The sequence below is a fragment of the Podarcis raffonei genome, chromosome 9, assembly GCF_027172205.1.
Source record: "Podarcis raffonei isolate rPodRaf1 chromosome 9, rPodRaf1.pri, whole genome shotgun sequence".
Lineage (NCBI taxonomy): Eukaryota > Metazoa > Chordata > Lepidosauria > Squamata > Lacertidae > Podarcis > Podarcis raffonei.
Genome location: NC_070610.1, coordinates 41374986 through 41401936, shown reverse-complemented (window position 1 = coordinate 41401936; position 26951 = coordinate 41374986). Strand labels below are relative to the sequence as shown.

Genomic DNA, 26951 nt, shown 5'->3' with positions numbered 1-26951 from the left:
ACTTTTGCCACACCCACTTCTGCCTTTGGCCCACAAAAGGTTGGCCACATTCCAATCTCACCTTTGGACTGAAACTAGTTCCCTATCCTTGCAGTAGATCAGTGAAAACAGTGTATGGATTTCCTCCATGAGTCGTGTTGGTTATAATCCACAAAATTTCTTCTTAAGGTGTAGTTTCTTTAATGAACTGTTGGACATTTCATTCTAGGGATCATTTCCAAGGCCCATAGCGCTGTATTCCATAGTCCGTACTTCTTTACTTATTATTTTCCATTACACTCTAAATATAGGAGCGTAGCATATATAATAAATATGCAACCCAATTCATCATGGTAACTCTAACAAACTACAATCTCAAATTCTCAAAGGCTGCTTAGCATCTGGGCCTTTGTACTTTATAAAACAAAAATAAATTTTAACTATTCACAGCCAAAGAGAAACAAAACTGGATATAATATTTTCCCATGGAGGAAATATTAAAAAGAAGTGGAGACAACTGTGAAACAAATACGAGTCATATTAATTAATGCCGTGTCATTTTTGTCCATTAAATTTTTACAGTACTTTAGAAATGTATTTGGGTGTGATCAATACATCATAGACATCTCTATACTATCACTTTCGCAAAGCATAATGAAGACCTAATCCTGTACCTCCTATTCACAATGATACTTGGAAATGAGGTGTTAAATTAGAGTCATGTAAGATTTATCTGGAGTTTTATGCTGAATATTAATCACATATGAGTACTGTTTATTGCCACTCTTAATTTTGAAAATCTTTGAATTGTACAGCATATTAGCCTCTGTTGTATTGGGATATTTTCCCCTCCATCACCAAACCAAGTTACGTCAAGTAGAATACAGAGGTTGAAAGTAAAAATTCAATTTTAAGTCACCTATAGAGACTGTTGTTGGGCAGTCAACATATGAATAATATAGAGATATATACTTATGTCACACCAACAGAAAATTGCTCTAACACAATGAAAGAAAATCTAATATTGGCGACAGCATACATATGGTTTTGCAGTACTAAATTTACTTCAATCATTAGAACAGCCATGATTCTGGCAATATCTGCAGATTAGGGAACTTTAAAAATAGTACTACAGTGCCCCTACATGTTCACTGACAGAAGAGCAGCTCAACATATAACTTGCCACAATCAAGTGAAAAGCACATAATCAGCTAAAACATTAGAACATGCTATTATAATGTGTTTATGTAAACAGAAAATCAGAAATATTTACATTTGGAAGTATGTTCTGCGTGGTAGTCTCCTTTAGACAGATTTCCAGCAAACGGCTGGAGGGCTTGGCAGTACCTGAAAGATACCCCCTCCCCTGTGAACACTCCATTTACCCTAAACTCCTTGCAGTAAAGAGTATACAAATATAGCATGAAACTTGGGCACACACAGGTTATAGGATATAAACTGACTCTCACACATGACTGTTAAGTGTAGCAGTACTTCAATGTCACTGAATGTTTACAAACACTTTAATTGATATGGAGAAAGTTCAAATCTGTGCCACTTTTGTGTAAACTCCTTCTTGGTAACAGTCATGTGAGACCATAGCAATTTTGATGATAAATTGAGATCAACAGCATAAATGGAATTATGTTTTCCTTTTGAAAAGATGCTAAAGAACATGAAAAGATGAAAATAGTGTCATGGTGGATTCAGAGTTGTAAGCATTGTTGTCAGAGGCATACCTAGGCTTCCTTGCACCCTTGGCAAGGGGATGTAGGACCCCTCCTCCAAAAGAAAACCTCCAAAAAAACCAACACGGTTCAATAATGACAAACTTAGCATTTAACAGCGCAATCCTATAAATGTCTACTCAAAAATAAACTCCACTGAGTTCAATGGGGCTTACTCCCAGGAAAGTGGGTGCACAGGACTGCAACCTAAATCTGGCAGGCTGGAGGCAAGAACTTCTGAGAATACCTCGCTTGCCTTTTCGTTACTTCCGACAAGGCGCCAGCAGAAAGGCACTAATTTGGAGGTTGTACCCGATTGCACACTGTACTCGGAAGTAAGCCCTGTTCAAGTCCATGAACCTTGCTCTCTGGGGTAAACATGCACGTCCTGGAAATTGGCCAATGTGGGAAAGAAACCAGGGGAAAGCAACTTGGCTGTGCTAAATTAAGCATCTCACCTGATGTTTCTCTATCACAACATTAGCCCTGGACAGAGAGTCAAGCAGGTGTGTCGTCCATGGGGAGCCCCACTACAGACTGACTGGAGAGGGAACTCTACAGAAATTCCTCTGCTGAAGCACCTAGAGGGAAGTGATTTTGCACCCCCTGGCCTGCGCTGTCAGCAAGGGCCAACGCGGCCAACCCCAAGGTACACCTCTGATTGTTGCAATGTTTCAGAAAAATGTGGTGAGAAAAAAGTGGGGGTTAAGGTAATCAATAATTATGTTGATTCAGGTTAAGGTAATCAATAATTATGTCATAAACGAATCTGTCTATTTAAGTACAGTGGTGCCTCGCAAGACGAACGCCTCGCAAAACGAAAAACTCGCAAGACGAAAGAGTTTTCCATTTTGGAGGTGCTTCGCAAAACGAATTTCCCTATGGGCTTGCTTTGCAAGAAGAAAGCCCATAGGGAAATCTCTGCCAGCCTTCAGAAGAGGTCCTGGACCTCTTCTGAAGGCCGGCGGGGGGCAAAAGTCTTTGTTCCCCCCCGCCTCCCTTCCCGGGATAGCGGAGAAGCGCAGCGTGTTTCTCCGCTATCCCGACGGCTTTTGAAGGCAGGCCGGGGGGAGCAAAGACTTTGGCCCACCGCCGGCCTTCAGAAGAGGTCCTGGGAGCAAAGTCTTTGCTCCCCCCGCCGGCCTTCACGGGACAGCGGAGACTTCTCCGCTGTCCCGGGGCGATCTGAAAATGCTGGCGGGCGGCAGCGAACGCTTCGCTGCCGCCCGCCAGCATTTTAAAAGCCCCCGGGACAGCGGAGACTTCTAAGCTGTCCCGGGCAATCTGAAAATGCTGGTGGGCGGCTGTCCGCTGTCCTGGGGGCTTTTAAAATGCTGGCAGTCAGGAGGAAAGCCCTCCTGTCCCCAGAGCTTGCGGGGTGGGAGGTGGGGAGAAAGGCTTTTCTTCCCACCGCCAGCCTTCAGAACAGCCTTCTGAAGGCTGGCGGTGGGAAGAAAAGCCCTTGTCCCCCCCCCCCTCATCCTTCAGAAGAGGTCGGGGGACAGACTGTCCCCGGACCTGGTCTGAAGGCGGTTTCCATAGGAACGCATTGATTGATTTTCAATGCATTCTTATGGGAAACCGTGCTTCGCAAGACGAAAAACTCGCAAGAAGAAAAAACTTGCGGAACGAATTAATTTCGTCTTGCGAGGCACCACTGTAATGTAATTCCATCCCTTGATCCAGGTCCGATCTATATAAAATGTATTTTTTTAATTAAAAAAAAATTCTCTCTCTCTCACTCTGCTTGCTGCCTACCAACACTTCTTCAGATGTTCTCCCTCAGCTGAAGGTCCCACACCCCTGCTTGGTAACTATAAGTTTACTCCCATGTGTTAATATGAGATGGAGCTTAGAAATGCTATTTCACAAAGTAGATGAGCTGCAGGAAGTTAAACAGAGGGCAAATCTTCAGTTGGCATAGAAAGTGAGTTGGGTGCTTTCTCAATGCAGGTATAATGTGAGGGCTGTATTGCCTTATAAACAAACTTCTGGGGGTGACATGTCAGTAGTGTGCATGGCCAGAGACAAAAGTAAGTGGAGCAACAGAAGCATCTCTTACCTTTTTTTACAGGCTACATTTCAGTCAGTCAGTAGTTTCCTACACACATAAAATCAGAGGCATTACCACATTTCAAGGACACTTCCTGTCAGGCAAAAGCACTTGAGGAGGGTGTGGAGCAAGGGCATTGAGGCGTGGGGCCCAGGGAGAGCCACAGGCTCAAAAGAGAAGCCTGAAAAACCATGTATGTCCCCCACACCTGAGGTTTCCCACTCCTACCTTAAATAAAGAATTACACATCAATAAATCAAATGACTCATTCCAGTTACAATCTTGAATCTCTGCTTTTTAATTACGGGTTCTGTTTTACGCTGTTTCACTGGATTGCTAACTAGGAGATTTGAATCCTTATTAGAGGACCCAACTAACTTTGCTGCATTGGGTACTTGTAATGGTGTGTCAAATAAGAGATGGTTATATTGAGTGAGGTTAGTGGGTTACATTCAAAGCAGCACTAACATGAACTGGACTGAATCTTCTTGAATTGCAGAGCCCCTCTAGATGTTAAGCATATTCTTCCCTCCATTTCCTAACTTCTTTGACCATTTTCTCAAGCATAAATCTCTACTGTCCTTTCCTTTAGGTTCCTTTGCCTCCTTGCCAGAGAGCTTCCCTGTATCAAGGGCAGGGGTCCTCAGATTTTTGACTAGCCTTGGTATCCCGACAAAATTGATGCTGGTCATCAATCTTACCAAAGAGGTAAGGTCTTGTCTCTGTCATCATGTGGGCATTTGAGATATGATTGACAACCCAGAAGCATAGCACAACTTCATGTGGAGAAGATATTCTACCTTCTAAAGCTCAGGAACTCCATCTTTGGGAGGTGGTATAGGATCAGCTCTGTGCTTGCCAGAGAAGAGAAGGCAATTCACTATGGCAACTGTGCGGAACAAATTTGTGGACGTAGGATCCTGAGATCTTTTCCCACTGCTCAGCAGGATTCTGTACAATTTGTAAAGTCAACAAAATGACAACTTTCCTGTCTCTCATAGAAACCAGACTGCAAGCTGTAAATTTCATGAGAAACTGGAAATTATATGCCACCACACCAGCTTGGTCTGTCAGTCAATGTCAGAGGTTTCACACAACATGGATTTTCTGGGATCATTGTAAAGAAAAATAAGCAGACTATATTGGCTTCACAGCACTTTACAAGAACAAACTATTAACAATATCTATATTGCTTGCATTATACATAATAAAGACAGGAAAGTGATATTTAACTCCATCACATTATTTTAATTTCACCTACAAACCATAAAGCAGGAAGTAGTCAATGCAACATTTTCTGTTGCAACTAATCTTCAAATGTAATAATTTCACACATTTATGTGCTTTTAATGCTAATATCTATACATTTTATTTTGCCCTTTATCATCTTTATTCAGTACTTTTTTGTCTTTTGCAAATCAAGTATTTCATGGTCTGATTTAATTTCTGGTATAGGGAAAGATAGAGTTGCAATGTGTTAACAGCAAATTTACAGGTCTAAGTAAATAAAACCAGTAAGATTATCACAATTTGGAATAAATCCCCTGCTTCCATGAAAATGTAACTTGACAGTAATTGGTACCAGTTTAAATATAGATGAAGAGAAATCACAGCAACGATAAAAGCTTTGCACCAACTTAAACATAATAAGCAACTAATAACTGTCTGAAGTACAATCTGACAAATACAAATTGAATTTAACAGCAGACAAGATCTAGTAAAACGGTTGCACTGGTGCCAGAGTTAAATTTCTCCACTAAACAAGTAAATTTAGGTTGGGTGAGAATTTTCTTTTCTTTAGGAATCATTTAATTGCGCTGGTAGAGTATCAAAGGATTCCAAAAATACTCTCAAATTTCCAATGTAAATGTTTCTGCAAAGAAAATTATTTATCCTGTATGTGAAGATGTGTCAACAATGTAGCATGGCAGGTTTAAGGTTTGCAGACAAGGAAAAAAGCAGTGGGTTGATACAATTTTAAAAATGGACATAAGGTATCCTAGACTACATCTGTTACTGTTATATATTGCATGCTAGAGGGCTTAGCAGAAACAGCTGTCTGCACTAGCAGTATCACATGTTATCTGTGCCCAATAATCATAAAAGAAATGAACTCAAGTTTTCACTGCACCCTATAAATGGCCATTTTTGCACTCCACTTCCTGACTCCCTATTGCAAAATGAATGAAAACCAAGCTCTTTGCAGGTGCAAACAAACTCATTTTGCTTTTCCTTCACTATTAGAAGGAACAGTGTTGCACACTGCTGTTTGCAAGAAGAAGCTGAAAGCCTGGCTCAATTACCATCCCAGAAGCTGGCTATTAATCACAGGCTCATAGAATTGAGGAGCTGAAAGCAGCCACCAAGGGTCATCAAGTCCAACTGTCTGCAATGTAAGAATCATAACTAAAGAATCCCTGATGGCCGTCCAACCTCGGTTTAAAAATCTCTAGTGAAGGAGAGTCCACCACCTTCCGAAGGAAGTCCGTCCCACTGTCAAACAGCTCTGACTTTCAGAAAGCTCTTCCTAATATTTAGTCAGAATCTTCTTTCCTGTAATTTGAATCCACTGGTTGCCCTCATCTCAAGATTCCTCCCTTGTTTAGTATATTTCATAAAACTGAATGTTGGGTGCTTGGGTGCAATTCTGAAAATTCAAAGTGTATACATAACAAACATTCCAAACGCACAGCTCAGTAAGAAGGCAGAATGTTTGCAGAAGACATACATAGATTAAATTGGGCCAGCAAAAGATCAATATCTGAAATGAAATCAATTGCTAGTAGGGTTCTGTTTATAGTCATAGACTAGCAGGAAGACCACCTCACTCCTGAGAGCAGTATCTTGGGATTGGCAGAGCCTCTCTAAGTGTGCTGCTGAAGAAAACGTGCTATGAGAAAAATGTGAATGGAATGCAGCAGTACTAAAGCAAATAGTCAAGACTGCCCGCATTCTTGTCAGCTGTTGGTATTATCACGAGAAGAAAACATACGGTGGTGCTATTAATAGAAAGTTGCCTTTGGGGAATGTCCACCATTTGTAGTCTCAGAACAATTAGAAGTACAAGTTCATATTATCAGTGATGAAACATCAACAATGTAGGTCAGAACCAACATTTAATAGAATGGTTATATTTGAAGGCATCCATAAAGACAGTGGTACCTCAGGTTAAGTACGTAATTTGTTCCAGAGGTCTGTTCTTAACCTGAAACTGTTTTTAACCTGAAGCACCACTTTAGCTAATGGGGCCTCCCGCTGCCGCCACACCGCTGGAGCATGATTTCTGTTCTCATCCTGAAGCAAAGTTCTTAACCCGAGGTACTATTTCTGGGTTAGCGGAGTCTGTAACCTGAAGCATATGTAACCTGAGGTACCACTGTATTATCATGTCGCGCCTATGATTCGTCACAAAACACAGAAAAGAAGCCTGGTTCATATTCAAAACTAGGAGTTGCCTCATTTGCGGTGATTTGCAATTACCAGTAAATATTTCTCAGACAGACAAACAGCCATGTTAAATAAGGCAGGGCGACTTTTTCCTCTGTACCATGTAAGCTTTCTCACTACCTTAAAGGTCCTCCACAAACTGAACTGCTGGGATAAGCATGTCTTGAAGACATTTAGAGGAAACAAGTGCGGAACTATTTATCTCAGGAGCAGAGCAATAAGAGATAATTGCTAGGCTTCAGAGACATAGGTTGTGCATATCTGGGGTAGGGATGAGGGATAAATTGGTTCAGTTTGCATTTTCATGTGAACCCACCTAATTTGCACTTCATAAACAAATACACAAACTGGAATACAGCTTATCCTTCAAAATTTGAACCGCTTCAAATTTTGTGATGCAGTTCTCTAATTAAAGAGCACACACCCAAAACATCTCTCTGGGGAAATATGTACAAAATGTGGTAAGGGAAAATGTCTGCATATATTATATTTATAGTAGGCATCACTGTATACAACACAAATATTATGAGCAATATGCATGGAATTATGCATGTGAATTTTGGTACAGTTTTTTGAAACTGCAAATGGACAGGCAAATGGAACAAGCTTTAAGATGAGAAAAATACAGCATGGACCTATTTGCCCATCCCTACTTAGCTGCAACCCTAGCTTAGGTATTTCTGCTGAAATTATACTGTTTTGAATGAAAGAATTTTTATTTTTTTTATAATTGCATGATATATTATTGTAACCTGCCCTGAGACCCTTATTGTGAAGGGCAGGTAACAAATCTGATAAATAAATAAAAGTTGGTATTATAATGAAGACAAGAGGGACCTTCCAACCAAGAGTTTCCTCCTGCTCATGGTTCCAGCCAGCCAGCCCATTACTCCCACTGTCTTCCCTCACCTTGGTTTTCTGTTCTTCCAAAGGTCAATAAACATTCCATGCACACCAAACATGGTCAGTCTTCACTGGTTGTTTTCTAGGTTTCTCCCTTTAGGTTTCCCCCCTCCAAATAAAATGTACTTCTCTAAACCTTAAGGCTCCTTGAAGTCCAATGATACTTGCCCTCTAAGTGCATAAATAATGCTATTTTGGCTACACGGGCATCTATAATCACAAAATGTGGTTGCTATTAATACCTATGTATGCCGGACAAAACAACACACACACTACAAAAAAGAGCACCATTCCACATTGTGTGTTTCTTATATTAGAGACTATCCAACACCCTGAAAAGTGTCCGTCAATGGACATAATCAGAGAACCAACTCCATGCATTTAGCTGGGCTTCAAAGAAAAAAATCAAAATCAAAGTAACTTTTAGAGCTCAAAGAAGTTCCCCAAACTGTAGAGCAATGAAATAAAGAAAGAAACTGCTGTTGTTCAAATTGGGGGTGGGCGGGGGGATTAGACTTTATTTAACAGGTTGCAAACCCTTGTATTTGTTTAAATGTGCTCCTGGGATCACGGTACAAATAAAATGGAAATGTAACCAAACACCTTTCTTAAATTCTGGATAGGTAAATATTAACATATTTGCACAAAAGACACCCAGATGGTGCAGATCAGGTAGCTGGGTTGCTCAAGGCTAAAATCATAGAATTTTAAAAAGAAAACTAAAGGAAAATTTCACTGCAGTGCTCAAAACATTTGAATTGCATGTCAGTGATCAAAGTCTAGCACAATACTTCCGAGATTTACCTGCAATATAGCATTAGTAGGGTATTTCTATATCACAATATACTTTTCATGTCAATTCCTCTAGTCTCACTATTTTCATGACACAGGATTTGAAAGTTTTTTTTTAAAAAAACACCAAAAAACAAACAAACCTATAGCACCGAAAAAATCTCTCAGATTTAAACTGACTACAATTTAAATTCTATTTGTATTGTTGTACACATTTTAGTATGGTTTCACAGAAGTGAATGAAGAAATGCAGTTTTCATTTTGGGGAATATTCCAGTCACATTTAAGACCTAATAGTACAGAGAGCTGAAAAAAGTTATGTGGTGTTTTGTGCAGAGCATGTGGTATATTACTTAAGGTAGAGCAGTGATGTGAGAAATGATCTCTACCGCTGAAATGGATTATAACCCATTGAAACAAATACTAGCTGCAAATTCCCAAAAAAATACTGAATAAGCACATATACCATTCATTATGTGCTTAAAATGAAGGGCATCAGTTTAGACAAATAAAAATGAAGTTACTTGAAGTTGCCAGCAATCAGAGCTGGCTACAGCTTTCAAATTCCACTAAACCATGTTCATAAGAGTGCATACTTTGTGGAGAGACCATAAACTACAGTCAGGTATGTCATTGTAGAAGCTCAAAAGGTAGCATGAACCATGAACGGAACGGGTGAAATGAGCACACCTAAACTGATGCCCATGCCATGCCCAAGAAAAAAATACATGCCAAATAATGATTATTAAATAATAATGCATGTTACTGGAAACTTTATAAAGTAGAAAGAAAATAATTTTATAGTATGCACTATGTAATTTACAGTTTATATACACATTAGTCATCAATATTTAATGAGATTAATACCATTCTTATTTACCAATGTGATACATGCGTAATTGCATGGGTTTCTTTATAAATGTTTTGTAGCCTGAAACTTTTATTTCATTTAATTGAGCATATAAAACAGCACATCTGTGGATGCTTTAATTTTAAGAGATACAGTTTTAAGTTGATACACTATTAATTCTTCACAATATTATTTTTGTAAGAAGATCTAGCATTATTCATACAAAGAAACCAATAACTAGCACTGAGTCCTACTTTGCATCTTCATAAAGTAATAGAATAATCAGATGGCGAACTGTTGTGTTCTGTGACCATTTATAGTAATGTGCTCAACACAAGCTGAATATAACTAGTGCTAGAGATGCATAAGACATGAACTGTCAGATCTCATAACAAAAGTATTTTTACTTGCAAGGATTACTGTAAACATTTGACGGCTACCAAATAATTGAATTCAAACAAGGAGAAAGTTGGCATCAGTCAATTGAAGGTTTAAGTAATTAGGAGAAATTCAAAGTGTCATTCATTTCTAGAACTTAAATTTGCTTCCATGTTCTTTACCAGCTGGTTTTTACTGAAGAGAAATTTAGATTTTGCTATAGAAAATAAATCTGAAATTTTCAGAAGGCTTGCTGGGCATTACCAAATGTTATTTTAAAGTAAACTGTAGCACACACATGGGCAAGCAGCTCAAACCACTAGCCACTCCAACCTAAAGTGGAAGTAGACATCTCATTCTGACCCTTATTACGACGCTGAACAAGATAGACATAAAGAAAAAAATTAATTAATTAAGTTGACCACTTTAGAATTTTACTTGTAATAAAGTGTTTAAAATCACAATTAAATTTAAATGAAAAGCTACTGGCTCCATTGCAGGAGTCCCATTTGCAGAGGGGCCAGTGTTGTTCTGTCATACACAAATTATCAAAGTACACTTAATTTCCCCAACAGCATTATTTAATACAAAAGTTTGAAGCTTGTATTATCTATGAAACATTTCTTGTAAGGAGTTACAAAGAAAATATTCGCACAGCAGCACTGAATAACTTATCCTGCAAAGACACCATAATTAATTTTTACAATTTGATGTTTTAATTTATTCTTCAACAGAATTGGAGAACAATCTTTGATAACGACACGGGCCAAACATACTGTTAAAGAATGCACATATACATAATTTTTCTAATTTCAAATTATGTAGGTTCCACAAGAAAATCACAAAGGAAAATAACGTATGATCCTTCATGGACCGATACTGCCACACCAGAGCTATGGTACTTAAAGATACAGTATACAACAGCAGGCCTTCACATACAAGGGGACAAAAATAATAGCACTTACCCGTCTACGACAGAAAGGAAGGCCTTGCGCAATGATGCTGATGCTAAATATCTTCATCACAGTTTGGTGGGGCAATGGCGTTTTTGTACTTGGAAGATCAACAGGAACCAGGCCATGATTTACGGGTGATTTTCCTGGTTTTGACATTGTACAGTTCTCACATGGTCCAGAATTGTTTGTAACAAAAGGGCATTACCAAGAAGCTCAACAAAATTGGTATCTGGTGTAACTGAGGGTTTTTAAGCAAAGGATTCTGCTTCCCAAGGCCTGCTTTCCTTTGTCTCAATCTTCTCAATCTCTCCTACCAAGTGTCTTGACCTGTCTGCTGCTTAGTGAAGTGCAAGCTATCCTAGTATAGAGCGGAATTATAAACGACTATGCCGACAGACTGTCCCTGCCAATCAAAGAGCTATTGGCCCACCCATGCAGTATCACTAACACATACACTGTCAAAATAGGTGACATTTAAAAAAAAATCAATTGCTTAGAACTAAAATAGCAAAGCTTCAAACTAGAATTAAATGTATAAGTTATGGTTTTGACTAATATTTTTTTTAAGTGGGAGACGTAGCCCTAATACCTTCAGATCAAACAACCTGAAACAGAATACAACATAACATTTTCTAATTACGTAAGAAGAAATTAAACCTCTTCATGTTTGGGATTATATATAATAATGCAATACCATATTAATATGAAGTGTTTTGCCTATGTTCAGAATGACCAAGATACGGTCAGGACTATGTCAACTTTGACTCTATCTCTTGCTTACAGAACAGTGACAGCAGCCGCAATGTGAATCGATTTAGTGGATTTGCCAACCCCAGAGTCACTATGAGGGCCAACTCCTTTTTTACTAATTTGCTCATTATTGTTCTTTGATGAATATTGGTTTTTCTTATTTTTGTCCAAGATGCTCCCCATGAGTTGATGACTGTAAGGTGTAACTGGTGGCTGTGTCTGACTGGGAGGAGAGGGGTTTTATCTCCTCAGGAGAAAAGGTGTCTGCATTTCTCCAGGTGAGAGATAGGCAAAAAGGAGTAGCTTTTCCCTGTTGCATTTTGATGCCTTGTATATGATGTGCTTCTGTAGTTCTCAGTTGTTTTACCTATGCACGTAGTTTAGAGCTATTTACTGTTGCTTAATCACGTGGGTGGCACTGTGGGTTAAACCACAGAGCCTAGGACTTGCCGATCAGAAGGTTGGCAGTTCGAATCCCTGCGACGGGGTGAGCTCCCATTCCTCGGTCCCTGCTCCTGCCAACCTAGCAGTTCAAAAGCACGTCAAGTGCAAGTAGATAAATAGGTACTGCTCCAGCGGGAAGGTAAACGGCGTTTCCGTGCGCTGCTCTGGTTCGCCAGAAGCGGCTTAGTCATGCTGGCCACATGACCCGGAAGCTGCACGCTGGCTCCCTCGGCCAATAAAGCGAGATGAGCGCCGCAACCCCAGAGTCAGCCATGACTGGACCTAATGGTCAGGGGTCCCTTTACCTTTACCTTTACCCATGCTGCTTAAAATGTGGAATACGTTTTGAATGTGTATTTCATATATTCATTCTTTTTTGTAAAAGTACAGATCTCTCTTGAAATAGGAAGCAGTATGTAAAACAATTAACTAAATAAATAAATCATTCATGGTATTTACCTAGATTAGGAGGACAAGCTATAGCACAAGATAGTCAGCATTTTTCTTTTCAAGCTATGACGCTAATAGCCATGATTGCTATCCTCACAGAAACAAACAAACTAAAAAGTTGCAGCCATTTGGGGTGGGAAAGGATAAACAAGTAGGGACACTGCAAATCACAGGAACTAAGAAAACAGGAAGTTGTGGACGAAGTTTGGGGAGATGCAGGAATAAATGCAAGGGAAAGTATCAGAGGAATGAAGGCTGATGGTCCATTTTCCAGTATCCTATAAATTTTGGGTCTGAGCTGGGCTGCCAGCATCATGCTGCTCTCCTTATAGGAAGAATAGAAGAAATATTCTCAGAGCCTAGGAATAATAAGCATCCTTGTGCAAATTTCCAATGGCACTGAGGGCAATCTTAGATATGCTTACTAATAAAGATTGGATCACCGTTCACTCAGATATTTAAAAATGATATTGAGTTTAAAGGGATGGTACAAAGCAACAGCTATTCCTAGTCATGATGTGTTACCCATACATTACATTACTCAAAATTTATGTAGAGTGTATAAAAACAAGAAGTGGTGATGGGCTGAGAACTGATACTGAAATTGCTGGACCATTATTGAAATTGGAATTAACTCGCTTGGAGTCGCTGAAATTTTAATTAAGTTATCGTGAAAATGGAATTTTCACTGACCATATAGTAAACAGTTGTTTACAATGAAGAGAAGTATTACTGAACATATCACTTGCAAGCTCGAGACAGTGAAACTTAACAGAACTCTTATCTTGTGAGCATCTGCCCTCAAATGGATAAGAGTGATCACTACAACATTTAGCATTATTTATACTGCTTCTTATGAGATACTTACTATGAGACACAAAGCAATCTGGAAGTTAGTTGTTTTTCATAAGTAAGATTTTTTTTAAAATGTTTGCCATTAAATGTTAACTTAAATCAGGGTGGCAAATTGTTCTTTTAAATGTGATTTGCAACCCACTGCACTCCCTAATTAATAAACACTTCAAATTTTGCAGAACCTGACTGCTTTACTGCTCCTGACAGACATGCTGGCCTCCTAAGGGCCACACTACACATATTTATGTGGAGACCAGAGTGCAGAAGTGCTTCTCATTTCTGTGTCACATTAAGTGTAACAGTAACACACCCCACATGAAGTAATTGTTGGTAGGAGATAAGTGAGTAGATTCAAAACAGGTATTCCACAGGATGAGAATAATAATACAGTGGTACCTCGAGTTAAGTACTTAATTTGTTCCAGAGGTCCGTTCTTAACCTGAAGCACCACTTTAGCTAATGGGGCCTCCTGCTGCCAGAGCACGATTTCTGTTCTCATCCTGAAGCAAAGTTCTTAACCCGAGGTACTATTTCTGGGTTAGCGGAGTCTGTAACCTGAAGCGTATGTAACCCGAGGTACCACTGTCCATCACAAAGCTGTGTGTCCCAGTTTTCACTGGAGATTTCATGATACTGGTCTGCTTATTATAACTCACCTGCTTCCCTGGATGACCTCAGGAAGGGTTGTGCTACTGTTATATTTCATAAGGCATAGAAATGAAGTATGATAGGGAAAGGGAAAGGCTTCAAAATCATCTAAGCAGCAATATGCACAACTTTGTTAACTGTTCAAGGCGCTACTTCCATATGCAGAGAACAGAGTACAGTGGTACCTCGGTTTTCGGACCTCTCCGTTACCGGATGTTCCGGTTTTTGAACGCCAAAAAAACAGAAGTAAATGCTTCCATTTCCGAATGTGCCTTGGAAGTTGAATGGCTTCCGCTGCATGTATCTGTTGTTTTTCACAATTTTCTCTACTGAACTGGCAGGTCGCCCTTTGTGCCTCAGTTTTCGAACGTTTTGGAAGTTGAACAGTCTTCCGGAACAGATTATGTTAGAAAACTGAGGTTCCACTGTATATGTTTAAAAAAATGCATTAGCTAGACATTTGTTGATTATATTTTGAACAGGGAAGTATTGTTGTTTTAAATCCTAACTTCTGCTTCACTTGCCCTACCTGCTTTCAAATTAACATTTCAAGAACATTTGTCTTCCTCCTCCATTAAATATTTCAGAAAGTATTTCAAATATGTAACACAAACCCCAATGATCGTCTTGCATTCTGCAAACATTCTAGAAATGTCAGTCCAATCCTTATCAGCTATAACATGATTTATCTCATGATTAAGTATAACTCTTTGGTCGTCTCAGGATAGTACCAGCTGTTAAAGAAGTGCTACAGCTGCTCTTCAAGAATTCAGTGGCAGATTGCATCTTTGTACCCCAGTACACCTTTCAAACAAAATATACCATAAAACAGCCAAACAAATATTCTTATCATTCTCCAAATGCAGGGAAACAAAAAGATAGGTATGTATGCTGCACTTTAATAAGCAACAAGCTTAACTGTCTGAGCTACCACCTTGTAATCTCATTTAAGATGTTGACAACTGAGTTTCAAAGAATGTGACATGCCTAAACCCCTCCCTACTTATGTATCTATAGCTCAGCTATGATAAGCCCAAACTCAAGTACAATGCTCTATCCATTTTCACATTTTGCCTATTGAAATACTGAATTGAAAAACTTTGTTCATCACTAAGTAAGCCATGTAAGCATGTACTGGAAAGGTCATCAGCACACAGAAATATTCAGTTTAACTAAATTGTACTACCGTATCTTAAATCTTACTACTCTACATAGAAAATCTTAAGAGGAGGAGGTGAACCACCTGCATACTGTTCAGTTCATTTTGTGAAAAGAACAGTGGGTTGCATCCGACAGGTTAGGAAACCCTCCAGAAAAGATTTGGCAGAAAAGCAGGAGGCTGCTGAAGTCCTGTTGCACAAGTGGAACTCACACAATATTGGACTCAACCCAGTATTTTTAGCAGAAACTTACTTGCCTTTTCATAACTGCATCAATGGATTTTAGGTGTGCTACAAATTTAAAATATTTTTAAAAGTTCAAGCACTTCATAACAGAAGCTTCTAATGTTCTTTGATAGCATATCTGACTTACTAGAAATATTCCATATAATACATATAAGCGAGCAAATGGAAAAACACACACTAACCAATTGTTACATGGCATTCACACGGTAGTGGCAGTTTAAGCTGCATAATCCTGTTCAGCTGGCAAATAGCATGCTGAAAAAGAGTGCGGCGTTATTAATAATAGCTCAAGATATGCGAAGTAAAGAATGTTTGAGCTGCCAAAAAAAGGCAGGTAGTCTGAGGCAGGCTGAAATTCTTGATCTGTCTTGTTTGTTCTTATGTGCTTCAGTGATCTAAATAGGTATGGGAAGCATTCTTATGTAAATGGAATTAATTATAAATACATTAAGATTAAATAGTTCATGCCGACTTTGGCGATGTGACTCAAAGAATGGCACCACTAGTTTAAGCACCCTCTAGTTGACCCAATTGTATCGTGCTGCCCTCAAGACTAACTAGAATCCTGTTACCCACTGCTGAGTCCTAATCTATTTGTAAATACTTGTTCAGAAGACACTTTGGAAATTCTCTGTAAGATTAAACCTTAAATCTTCCAGGGGCAGGAACAACCATACTACAGTGGTACCTCTGGTTGCGAACGCAACCCGCAGCGGCGTGTCTGTGCACGCGTGGATTGTGATTCACCGCTTCTGCGCATGCGCGTGATATCATTTTGCGCATCTGCGCATGCGCAAGCGGTGAAACCCGGAAGTAACCCTTTCCGGTACTTCCAGGTCGCCGCGGGACGTAGCCTGAAAGAACGTAACATGAGGTATGACTGTACTGAAATTCAGAACGGTATGTATGCGTCTCAATGCCAGCTGCTAGGAATCGCAAACAGAGAGAGAGTCTGTTGCACTTAGGTCCTGCTTGCAGACTTTCCATAGGCTGACCACTGTGAGAACAGGATGATTGATTAGATTGGTATCTGGCTTGATCCAGAAGGGCTCTTCTTATGTTTATATTAACTACAAGATGTTCCTGTTTGGTCTTCGCTTCGCCTGTAGTGAGGAGAGCAAGGAACAATTCCTTTCAAAATTTGCACTGAACCAGTCCCTAGTGTCTGCCCTTTTAAAAACTGCTGACTAGCAGCTTAAGAAAGCTTTGGACTCAGTGGTCTGGTTCAGAAAATGATTCAAGATTTTAAGCAACACAGGTTATGAAACTGGGAATGAGCAGTTTCCCTGCCTCTCTCCCATCACACACCGACTTTGGCACAGAGATCCTGGGTTGTAATAAGTTACGTCCAAACTGAGAAACTCTGACTTAACAACAGACAACAAACCAGGAAGGAAGTCAGAATGTGATCAATCATCTGAACCAAGCCACTGCCACACAGCTTAATAAATCAAAATATGTGGGGAAATAGAAGGTTGAAGGGCAACTGCAAATACAAGTCATGTCTGCTTTGTCACAGCCTACAGGAAAATTAAGCAAGTGTCAGATCTGGTCTATAGGCAGTGGGCTAAAGTGAGTCAGAAACTGGGAGTCATAATCAAGAGAAATCTAGGAGGCAGGACTGCCACAGCAAGTCAGGACCAAAGAGCAAGAGCAGAAAGAAAATGTGCATGCACACATGAGAATCCAGGTAGATATAGCTGCTCAAACAAGTTTCAATGAAAAGCCCGTCCTCTTTATATACTCCATGCTCAGGAGGGATCAATGAGCAGCCGCTGTGGTGAGACAGAATTTGGAAGATTCCTCCCTAAGAGGCTGCAGCTACGTGGCTCACCACATGGGGGAGTGGTTAGCCATTCCTGGCAATATAGGATATTGGACGCTTATGAAAAATGTAGTACTATATAGAATTTGCTGGGGGGGGGGCCAGGAGTAGACAGAACAAAAGAGGTTGTAAGTAGTTAAATACAGTAGAGACCACTGTAAGTAGGATAGTGCAGAAAGCGGCAACTCTTTTCCTCAATGCATGAAGCAAGTAAAGCCACACTAAAGGGATATTCTGTCAAATATGGCAGAAGTCTGTATGATCTTGCTGCTCCTTGCAGTAGATAGTCTGATCCATCCAGAGCTGAGGTGTTAGCTGACCAGCTCCACCTCCCTTGTGGCTGAAACTATGAAGGAAGCTGCTGCCCGGGCCTGTCCTGTGAAACTGAGTAAGGAAACCCGTCACATAGGGATTTATGACAAGTGGTAGAGGACTGGTGACTCAACAGCTATTGCTGATGAATTATTTTTCAGCTATTATTAGATCCATGGAACTGTATTGTTTATGTAATTGTTAGAATCTGCTTTCCTATTGTGCTCATAACCTGTTTGATATGGTTTTATTTGTTGTTTGCTTTTAAATAAAGACACTCTGTAACTGTTGTGATCCACTTTCGGCTCCGCTTTGGTACTGAAAAAGCAGCATACAAAAGCAGCAACTGCTACAGGATAAAGCAAGAATGGATTTGAATTAAAGATGAAGGACTTTTAATTATTTAGCAACAGAGCAAATTGCAGGCATTGTTATAGACCTCAGACTTACGCCTACAGTGGTTTCGAGTTTATAGCATATACAGTACTACAGGGTTGTGCATTTTCACTATGGATCCCTTCTTGCCTAAAGTACACCAATGCTGCCATGCCCCAAAGCAATATCTGAATGAAAAGGTTCTCCAGTCATCAGTGTAAGCTTTTAAATTCATGAGATTTCTTTTCCAGACCATGTATGCCATCATCTCACTCATCCACTCCCCTTACCATAGGTTCTCTTAGATTTTAATATAACTTTTATTAATTTTCAAAAAAAAGGGTTGTAATAGATTCTGCAAATATAATGTTATCAAACAGGATCTTGTGGCAATATACACAGTCCATATACAGTTATAGATCACTGTCGAACAAACAGACATATAATAAAACCAAAGTAAACCACAGGTGCGTGGAAGATTGAAACTAGAACTATTTATGGCACAGACATAATTCTTAAACAAAACAAGGTTACAAAACATGAACCCTGTTACATCAAGGGAAGGCAATTAAAGTATCCAAATGTCCTAAGTCACTATATCAGCCATACTGATAGGTCATAGGTCGAGGGGGGGCCTTGGCCATGTTCCTCCTTGCTTAGAAATGAAATAAAGTCAGGTCAAATCATTATCAACCAACACTCATGAGAATCTTCCACATTAGGCAGGTAAATATATACAGGTAATTTTATTGCATTTATCCTGCAGCCATAGGCACTAGCAAAACATTCATCTTTAATCTCTGAGTGTTTACCTTGGACACAGCCTCTGAAACATACTAAGAAGTGGTGAATGCTAACATGTATGACACACAGTGGCGTAGCGTGGGTTGTCAGCACCCGGGGCAAGGCAGTGAGAGAGAGTGAGTGAGCCAGGTAGGGGCAGAGAGCTGCGAGTGCGAGCGCCCCCCAGATGTTGCGCCCAGTGCGGCCGGCCCCCCCCCTGCACCCCCCACGCTACGCCACTGATGACACAGGCAATGAATTTCAAAAAATCTACCCCATATTCATGTTGGGGGTGGGGAAGAGATTAGTTCAGCAAAGGGGTGCAAAGCTAATTTAAGCTGGGAAAGCAAAATGTGAAGTAAGAGTGTCCCACTGAATGGCATGAGGCTCAGCAGGTTAAAACTATCAAGAAATACAACTGAGAATATCTATGCAAATTTCCCTCAGTCCAGTCCTCTCAAGTGACTGTGCATGCTTATCACTTTTAGCAGTGGTGTTTTTATTTTACAATCATCAAGAAAGCCAAGCCAACTAGAGTTCATTCTGGAGCCAACTCCAGTAGCTGGCAAATCCCAGCCCTCCCTTTCCACTTTGGTTGCCATGTAAAACCTTTCTGGCAGTAGGAGATGTTTGACAGTGGAAAGTGGTAGGCTCTCCTTCTCTGGAAGTTTTTAAGCAGAGGTTGGATGGCAACCTGTCATGTATGCCTCAGTTAAGTTCCTGCATTGCAGGGAGTTGGACTAGATGACCCCTGGGGTCCCTTCCAACTCAACAATTCTATATTTTTATAACATAGGCTAAGCATTTGTGTAGATCCTTTGTGGGTGCTACTGCCAGCAAAACAGAAAACTGTTAGACGAATGGATAAAGAAATTTATAGATAACAAAACAAATGGAGATCCGATTCTAACTGTGCAACATGGCCGCCAAAAGCCACCTCAGTGTAATGGAGACACACAAACTATAGCAGTCACTTCTGTACCTGGGTACAAACAGCGTTCTAGGGAACAGCTATTCTGAAATGTTGATGCCTGCCATATTCAAACTAGGGTTTTGGAAGCAATACTACTCCGTTTACTTTAGAACAAGGCCCAAAACACCTACTTAGAATAAACACAAGTTAGGCTGTTATACATAAGAGCTATTAGGTATCTACCAAATACCTAAACAATTTTGAGAAAGCAAAGATCAAGTCTGAGAATCACTGAGGTTGTTCATCTTAGTGTGTGTCTCTGCAGTAGACCAATCAGGATGATGATTCATCAGTGGAAGAGTTGTTAGTAAGAGATGCTTCAGTCTCTGGTGGGAGAAAAGCCCAATTTCCAGAAGTCCCAGTCCAATTGTTAGATCTACAGCCCTCATTGATTTATGGCTCTGGTCAGCAACTAACTGGCTAAAGGTAGTGCAAGGTGGAAGGTGGGTTTGTGTCTCCCCATCCTCACCAGTGTCCAGAAAGATTTTCCTGCATTTTCCTCAATACAACAGTAGATGAGAAGAGGCAGGTGGAGGCAGCATCCTAGACCCCCCTGAATAGTTGTAGAGGATTACAAAAGCATGTACACTCTCACGTTGCATGGGGAAGTCAGCTAGGTGGGAAGCAGCACACAGCTCTCATGTATACTACTTGGACCTGCCATGTGACACTGCCATTGTCAGGACAAATTTCAACATTTACCAAGTGCAGCAGTGGCAGCAGGTCAAAAGCAGCATAAGGGAAAATCATATGCCGCTTCTAATGTAGCCAGCTGCTCACAAAAAAAATAAAGAATGTGCTTTTATGTACACGAGTGTTCTGTTTCCACTCATAGAAAGGGCAGGAAGGTATTTTCTGGTCTGGGTTGATATTTGTACAACCAGCCATAGGGCAAAAAGCAGCACTTGTGGTTACAACCTAGAGAAAAGAATGGTTTCCTACTAAAAGCACCAGATGCATGTGTGAATTGTAGTAGTACAAATTTTCTTCGAATGTGTGAAAATTACCGTATTTTTGCTCTATAAGACTCACTTTTTCCCTCCTAAAAAGTAAGGGGAAATGTGTGTGTGTGTCTTATAGAGCGAATGCAGGCTGCGCAGCTATCCCAGAAGCCAGAACAGCAAGAGGGATTGCTGCTTTCACTGTGCAGCGATCCCTCTTGCTGTTCTGGCTTCTGAGATTCAGAGTATTTTTTTCTTGTTTTCCTCTTCCAAAAACTAGGTGCGTCTTGTGGTCTGGTGTGTCTTATAGAGCGAAAAATACGGTACTTTATGGTGATCCAAAATGCAGTGACCAATTGAACGCAATGAGGATAAACCTGCACATCATACATCCCTCTTGAAGAAAACTTATTGGACAAGTACAGATATCAATATTCAACGCACTCACAGATTTTTCTACCCGACTTCTTACTCTGCTTACACTTACGAGGAATGGAATCCACTAAAAAACTGTTGTCAGTTTTCAGCATATAAGTAAGACAGAAATATTGGAACTTGTATGATGGCAAACATTTCTTAGCCTAGAAAGCTGACAGGCATGCTGTAGTTAAAAAAGGAAAGAACTTTCTTGATTACCTATTCATGTTTATCAGCACCTTGCCTTCTGGTACATATTTTAAGGAGTTTCTTGTAAAAAAAAATGCCAATACATACTATTTTGGCAAATATGTACAAAACATTATACACAACTAACAAATTCCATTTCACTTGCTTTGAAGGGGAAAAAATAGCAAAGGCTCAACTAGAGCCAGGGCTTTTTCGGCTGTGGCTTCAATCTGGTGGAACACTCTGTCACAAGAGACTAGGGCCCTGCGGGACTTGACATCTTTCCGCAGGGCCTGCAAGACAGAGCTGTTCCACCAGGCCTTTGGACAGGGCACAGCCTGACTCCCTCCTTTGGCAATCTTCACAGAACCTTTGCCATCAATTTGATTTGAATTAATTTTATAATGAAATGATTTTAGAATGTTGTACTATTTTATTGTTGTTAGCCGCCCTGAGCATGGCTTCGGCTGGGGAGGGCGGGATATAAATAAAATTTATTTATTTATTATCATTATTATTAAGTGCTTCTTAGAGCAACTGTAAGAGCAGACCACAGAAGGATCCCAATGCCGTTGAACTTAGTGCTTAGTGGTAGAGCAGTATAATTTTTTTTCTTTCACAATAAATAAGAAAAATACTTGAACGCTGGTATAAAGCCTTCATAGTAAATCAGTAGCTTCACAGGAGTGCATTATTCTAGTAATATATATTAATTGCTTAATTCTTTTTTTAAAAAAAAATCTCCATGCCTCAGTGCTTTGCTTAAAATTACTTTAAATTACTCACCTTTGACTTTATGTAGAATGGAGATGACTGCTGATGTATTGCTAAGTCCATGATACTATTTGAGTTTGTGACGGTATTACTATTAGTGCGTTCATCATCTCTGCTGCTTTCATCAGATTGATCAAAATCATCACTGTCCTGGTCCATTTCTTCCTCTTCCTCCATCTCCTCCTCCTCTTGTTCACCAGCATGTTCATCTTCCTCCTCCTCTTCTTGGTTACCAGAATATTCTTCATCCACTGCAATAAATCTGTTGTTGTTTTCTTCTAATTGTTCTTGCTGGGACTCATTTCTGTGGCAAAGTCCAGGCTCCCCACCACCTATTTCCCCATTCCTTGCCGCGTGCGCTTCCTCTTGTTGCCGTAATTGTTGCTGCTGCTGCTGTTGCTCCTCCTCTACCACTCGATTCATCTGCTCTTCATCAACTTGGCTTGAGGAAGCATTACCTCGAATAGACCCACCAGTTCGTCGTCTCTTACTGCCGACAGACAGCAGTTCTTGATTCATTTCCAAAAGCCAGCTTGCTACTTCTTGGACCTTTGCTAGACTATCTGAAGATGCAAATGTTTTCACATTCTGAGAAGAAGAAAAAGAAGAGGTAGAGAACAAAGATTAGACACTTTTATCAGCGTATCAGTTATTTATACAGAGCTGGGTTTCACGTATTGCCCTGACTCAAGAACAGTTCTAAGCCCAGCATGGAAGCCTTATTTTAAACCTGAAGCTGTAATATGGCCATTCCAATACCAAATTAAGCCCTCTTTTTATGCATTTTATGGTAAGTAATTAGTTTTATACCTTTAGATTAACTCCAAGTGTCAAGATGGAGGGGGGAAAGAATATGAACACTGAGCACTAAATGGCCCCATTAATATAATAAAGTTTTTGTGGTCCATAAAACCTAAGTTAGGCACCCTGGGCAGTGCCAATTATAATGAAAGCAATATAGAAAAAGAAATTGATTGTCTCTGGAAAGTTTCTTCTAAAAATTAATTTCCTTCATAACAGGTTAGAGAGAATGTGCTTTCCACAATTATGCTAATTATTTCATTTGACAATGTATCTTAGGCAAAGTTGTTGATGACAAGATGAAAACACGTAAAAGGTCCTCAATGTGAAAAACAAACCAGTGGCTATTCTTTTGGATACAAAATATAACCCAAAAAGACTGCATTTTAAAATGGTATTTGGGGGGCTGTTTATAAGAACTCAAGCTGCTAAATTAGAGTAGATGTCATTCATTAATTGATCAATCAGACATTTCTAGATCACACTTTTGTAGAAATACAACATGGCAGTGAGCACTATACCAAAACTTACAATACCAACTAAAACATCAATAAAACAACAGAAAAAGTCCATAAATACATTTTACACATTTCATATTTTAAAGGCCTGTCTAAATAACAGGGGCAATGTCTGAAAGAAGGCAGGGGTGATTTCTGAACTTTTACTGGCAAGGAGTTCCGTCCGCAGCACATGGCCTGCCACACTAAAGGCTTGATCCCTAGTAAAGGCCAATCAAACTTGAGGGGTGTGAGGAACTACAAGAAGTGCCCCATCAAAGGATCTCAGTGATCAAGGTGGAGCATAAGAGAGGCAGGTGGTCCTTGAGGTACATTGGTCCCAAGTTGTTCAGGGCTTTGTGAATTAACACAAGAACCTCACACCTGACCCAGTAGCAAATTGGTAACCTGTGCAAATCTCTTAGCAGAGAAGTCACATACTGCCAGTCGCCTGCTCCTGTGAGCAGTATGGCCATAACATTCTGCACTAACTGCAGCTTTTGGGTCAGCTGCAAAGGTAGCCCCACATAAAGAACGTTACAATAATCAAGTCTTGAGGTTACCAATGGAGCACTGTGATCAAGCCAATGCAGTCCAGGAAAAGGCACAGCTGGTAATACTGAGGGAGGCCAGCATGCTAGCAGAAAAAGTCTTCCAAAGTACCTCAGCCACCCTGCTGGAACCAAAGGCTGCTGTAGCAGCAGAGGTGGACTACCCAGTGTGAAGTCCTTAAGGACTTAAGGATATGCAGGAGTTATTCTATTTGATGCAGGTACCCATTTAAAGTATTATATACAAACAGCATACACCTGGAGGTTATGGTGAAGAACCCAGATGCTGGGCACAAAGGAGCTGCCCTTCCTGTCTACCTTCATAGCACTGATCTTAGGTCAGCTGGTGGGCAGAAACAGAGCTCTGATTATGATCAGAGCAACGAAGCCTCTGAGGTGAGTAGAGATTGCACTTTTTAAAATGTTTATATATGCAGAAGTCTCAGCTAAATACAAATTCATTCCAAATATCTGTGTAATGGAATTAGTATAAGTATTACTTTTAAAATTAAACCATGTCATTTTAAAAAGGAAGCATACCATGTATTTAAACATCATAAAAAACATGCTGTAGCATGTTGACTGTAAGTCATGTGGAGTGATACGATGATGGAGACATTCTTTTATTTTTACCCCATATAACATAACATAGGCCATGATTTCATGTATGATACCTATACAAAACATACCGTATTACTTGTGAGAAACCTGCACCCACTTTTTTCAAAAAAAGACTCAATGACTGAGAAACATATTTGATTAGTTTCAAATTAAAATTTCTATAAAATTGATTTCCACTGCTATTTGTAACCCAGATATTTTTGATGATTCACTATCTACTTCACACAGATTTCATTTAATACACTGTGCCAGAAGAAACACAGTTCTATGTATAAAAATAGCAATGGCAGACATACATATTTCTCAGAAGCATGTGGTTTTGTGTAGTATAAGCAGATAAACATACACATTTGCTACAGAAATGGCTTGAACTGTGCTTAGTCATTAAGTGAGCGATGACTATCAAATTATATCAAAGGTATAATTTAGACTAACCAATATCACTAGCAGTAATGAAATAGCAGCTATAATTTTTATTGGCTAAGTATGCAGCTTTTGGAATAACTACAAGGAATTCTTGTCATAATCCGAACAAGTATTTTTAAACTAGTGTAAGGGCTTCTACTTATCTAGGTAGAGTGAACATTAATTCCCCATACGATACCACAAACTGCTTTTGCAATTCCCTTCCATTTCAGAGATCCTATAAAGCCTCTGGAGGAGAAGCTGTTCAAGAAACAAAAATCAAAAAGACTTTGGGACATGTGGAACTAACTGATCAGTTCTTTATATGTAACAGGACTAACACAATTGGAAGATCACCGATAAATTAAGGAATTAATTGATTTACAACATCCCTTCCTTATAAAAATATCATAGATGATAAAACATAATGGGTAGTGGCTGAGAGCCTAACCTAGAAACTCCCAGTTCAGCTCTCATCTCAGTCCCAAGTTCACTAGGTGGCCTTAGAAAACCTACTTCTATCAGCCTTGGTCACCACAACACATACCCCTACAACAGTAGCATCATCCCCATACAGTGGTGCCTAGCAAGACTAACGCCTCGCAAAACGAAAAACTCGCAAGACGAAAGAGTTTTCCGTTTTGGAGGTGCTTCGCAAAACGAATTTCCCTATGGGCTTGCTTCGCAAGAAGAAAGCCCATAGGGAAATCTCCGCCGGCCTTCAGAAGAGGTCCTGGACCTCTTCTGAAGGCCAGCGGGGGGCAAAAGTCTTTGCTCCCCCCGCCTGCCTTCCCGGGATAGCGGAGAAGCGCAGCGCGTTTCTCCGCTATCCTGACGGCTTTTGAAGGCAGGCGGGGGGGAGCAAAGACTTTGGCCTACCGCCGGCCTTCAGAAGAGGTCCTGGACCTCTTCTGAAGGCCGGCGGGGGGCAAAAGTCTCTGCTCCCCCCGCCTGCCTTCCCGGGACAGCGGAGACTTCTCCGCTGTCCCGGGCGATCTGAAACTGCTGGCGGGCGGCAGTGGACGCTTCGCTGCCGCCCGCCAGCATTTTAAAAGCCCCCAGGACAGCGGAGACTTCTCCGCTGCCCTGGGGCAATCTGAAACTGCTGGCGGGCGGCAGCGAACGCTTCGCTGCCGCCCGCCAGCATTTTAAAAGCCCCGGGACAGCGGAGACTTCTCCGCTGCCCCGGGGCGATCTGAAACTGCTGTCCTGGGGGCTTTTACTCCGCTGTCCTGGGGGCTTTTAAAATGCTGGCAGTCGGGAGGAAAGCCCTCCTGTCCCCGGAGCTTGCGGGGTGGGAGGTGGGGAGAAGGGCTTTTCTTCCCACCGCCAGCCTTCAGAACAGCCTTCTGAAGGCTGGCGGTGGGAAGAAAAGCCCTTGTCCCCCCCCCAGCCTTCAGAAGAGGTTGGGGGACAGACTGTCCCCGGACCTGGTCTGAAGGCGGTTTCCATAGGAACGCATTGATTGATTTTCAATGCATTCGTATGGGAAACCGTGCTTCGCAAGACGAAAAACTCGCAAGAAGAAAAAACTTGCGGAACGAATTAATTTCGTCTTGCGAGGCACCACTGTATCTACTCTAAAGGGGCTGCTGTAAGGATTACACAGCTAGCATGCCAATCTATGAGGAACATTCTAAGGTATGTGGGTGGGACTGAGGTCTAAACCACTGAGCCTAAGGCTTGCCGATCAGAAGGTTGGCGATTCGAATCCCCATGACGGGGTGAGCTCCCGTTGCTCGGTCCCTGCTCCTGCCAACCTAGCAGTTCAAAAGCACGTCAAAATGCAAGTAGATAAATAGGTACCACTGTGGCGGGAAGGTAAACGGCATTTCCGTGTGCTGCTCTG

General features: G+C 40.7%; 1 protein-coding gene across 4 annotated transcripts in view; it reads right to left on the bottom strand.

Annotated features, from left to right (window-relative positions):
* FBXW7 (F-box and WD repeat domain containing 7) overlaps nt 1-26951 on the bottom strand; it is a 119704-nt gene that overhangs the window by 52007 nt on the left and 40746 nt on the right. For 3 of the 4 annotated variants that reach the window (XM_053403098.1, XM_053403102.1, XM_053403097.1), the window contains exon 2: nt 22240-22815. In XM_053403098.1, coding sequence (XP_053259073.1) covers nt 22240-22746 — 507 coding nt within the window. In that variant the 5' untranslated portion in view covers nt 22747-22815. Of the gene's footprint in view, nt 1-11094; nt 11413-22239; nt 22816-26951 lie in introns of those variants that run through there. The other variant, XM_053403101.1, reaches the window with a different exon arrangement.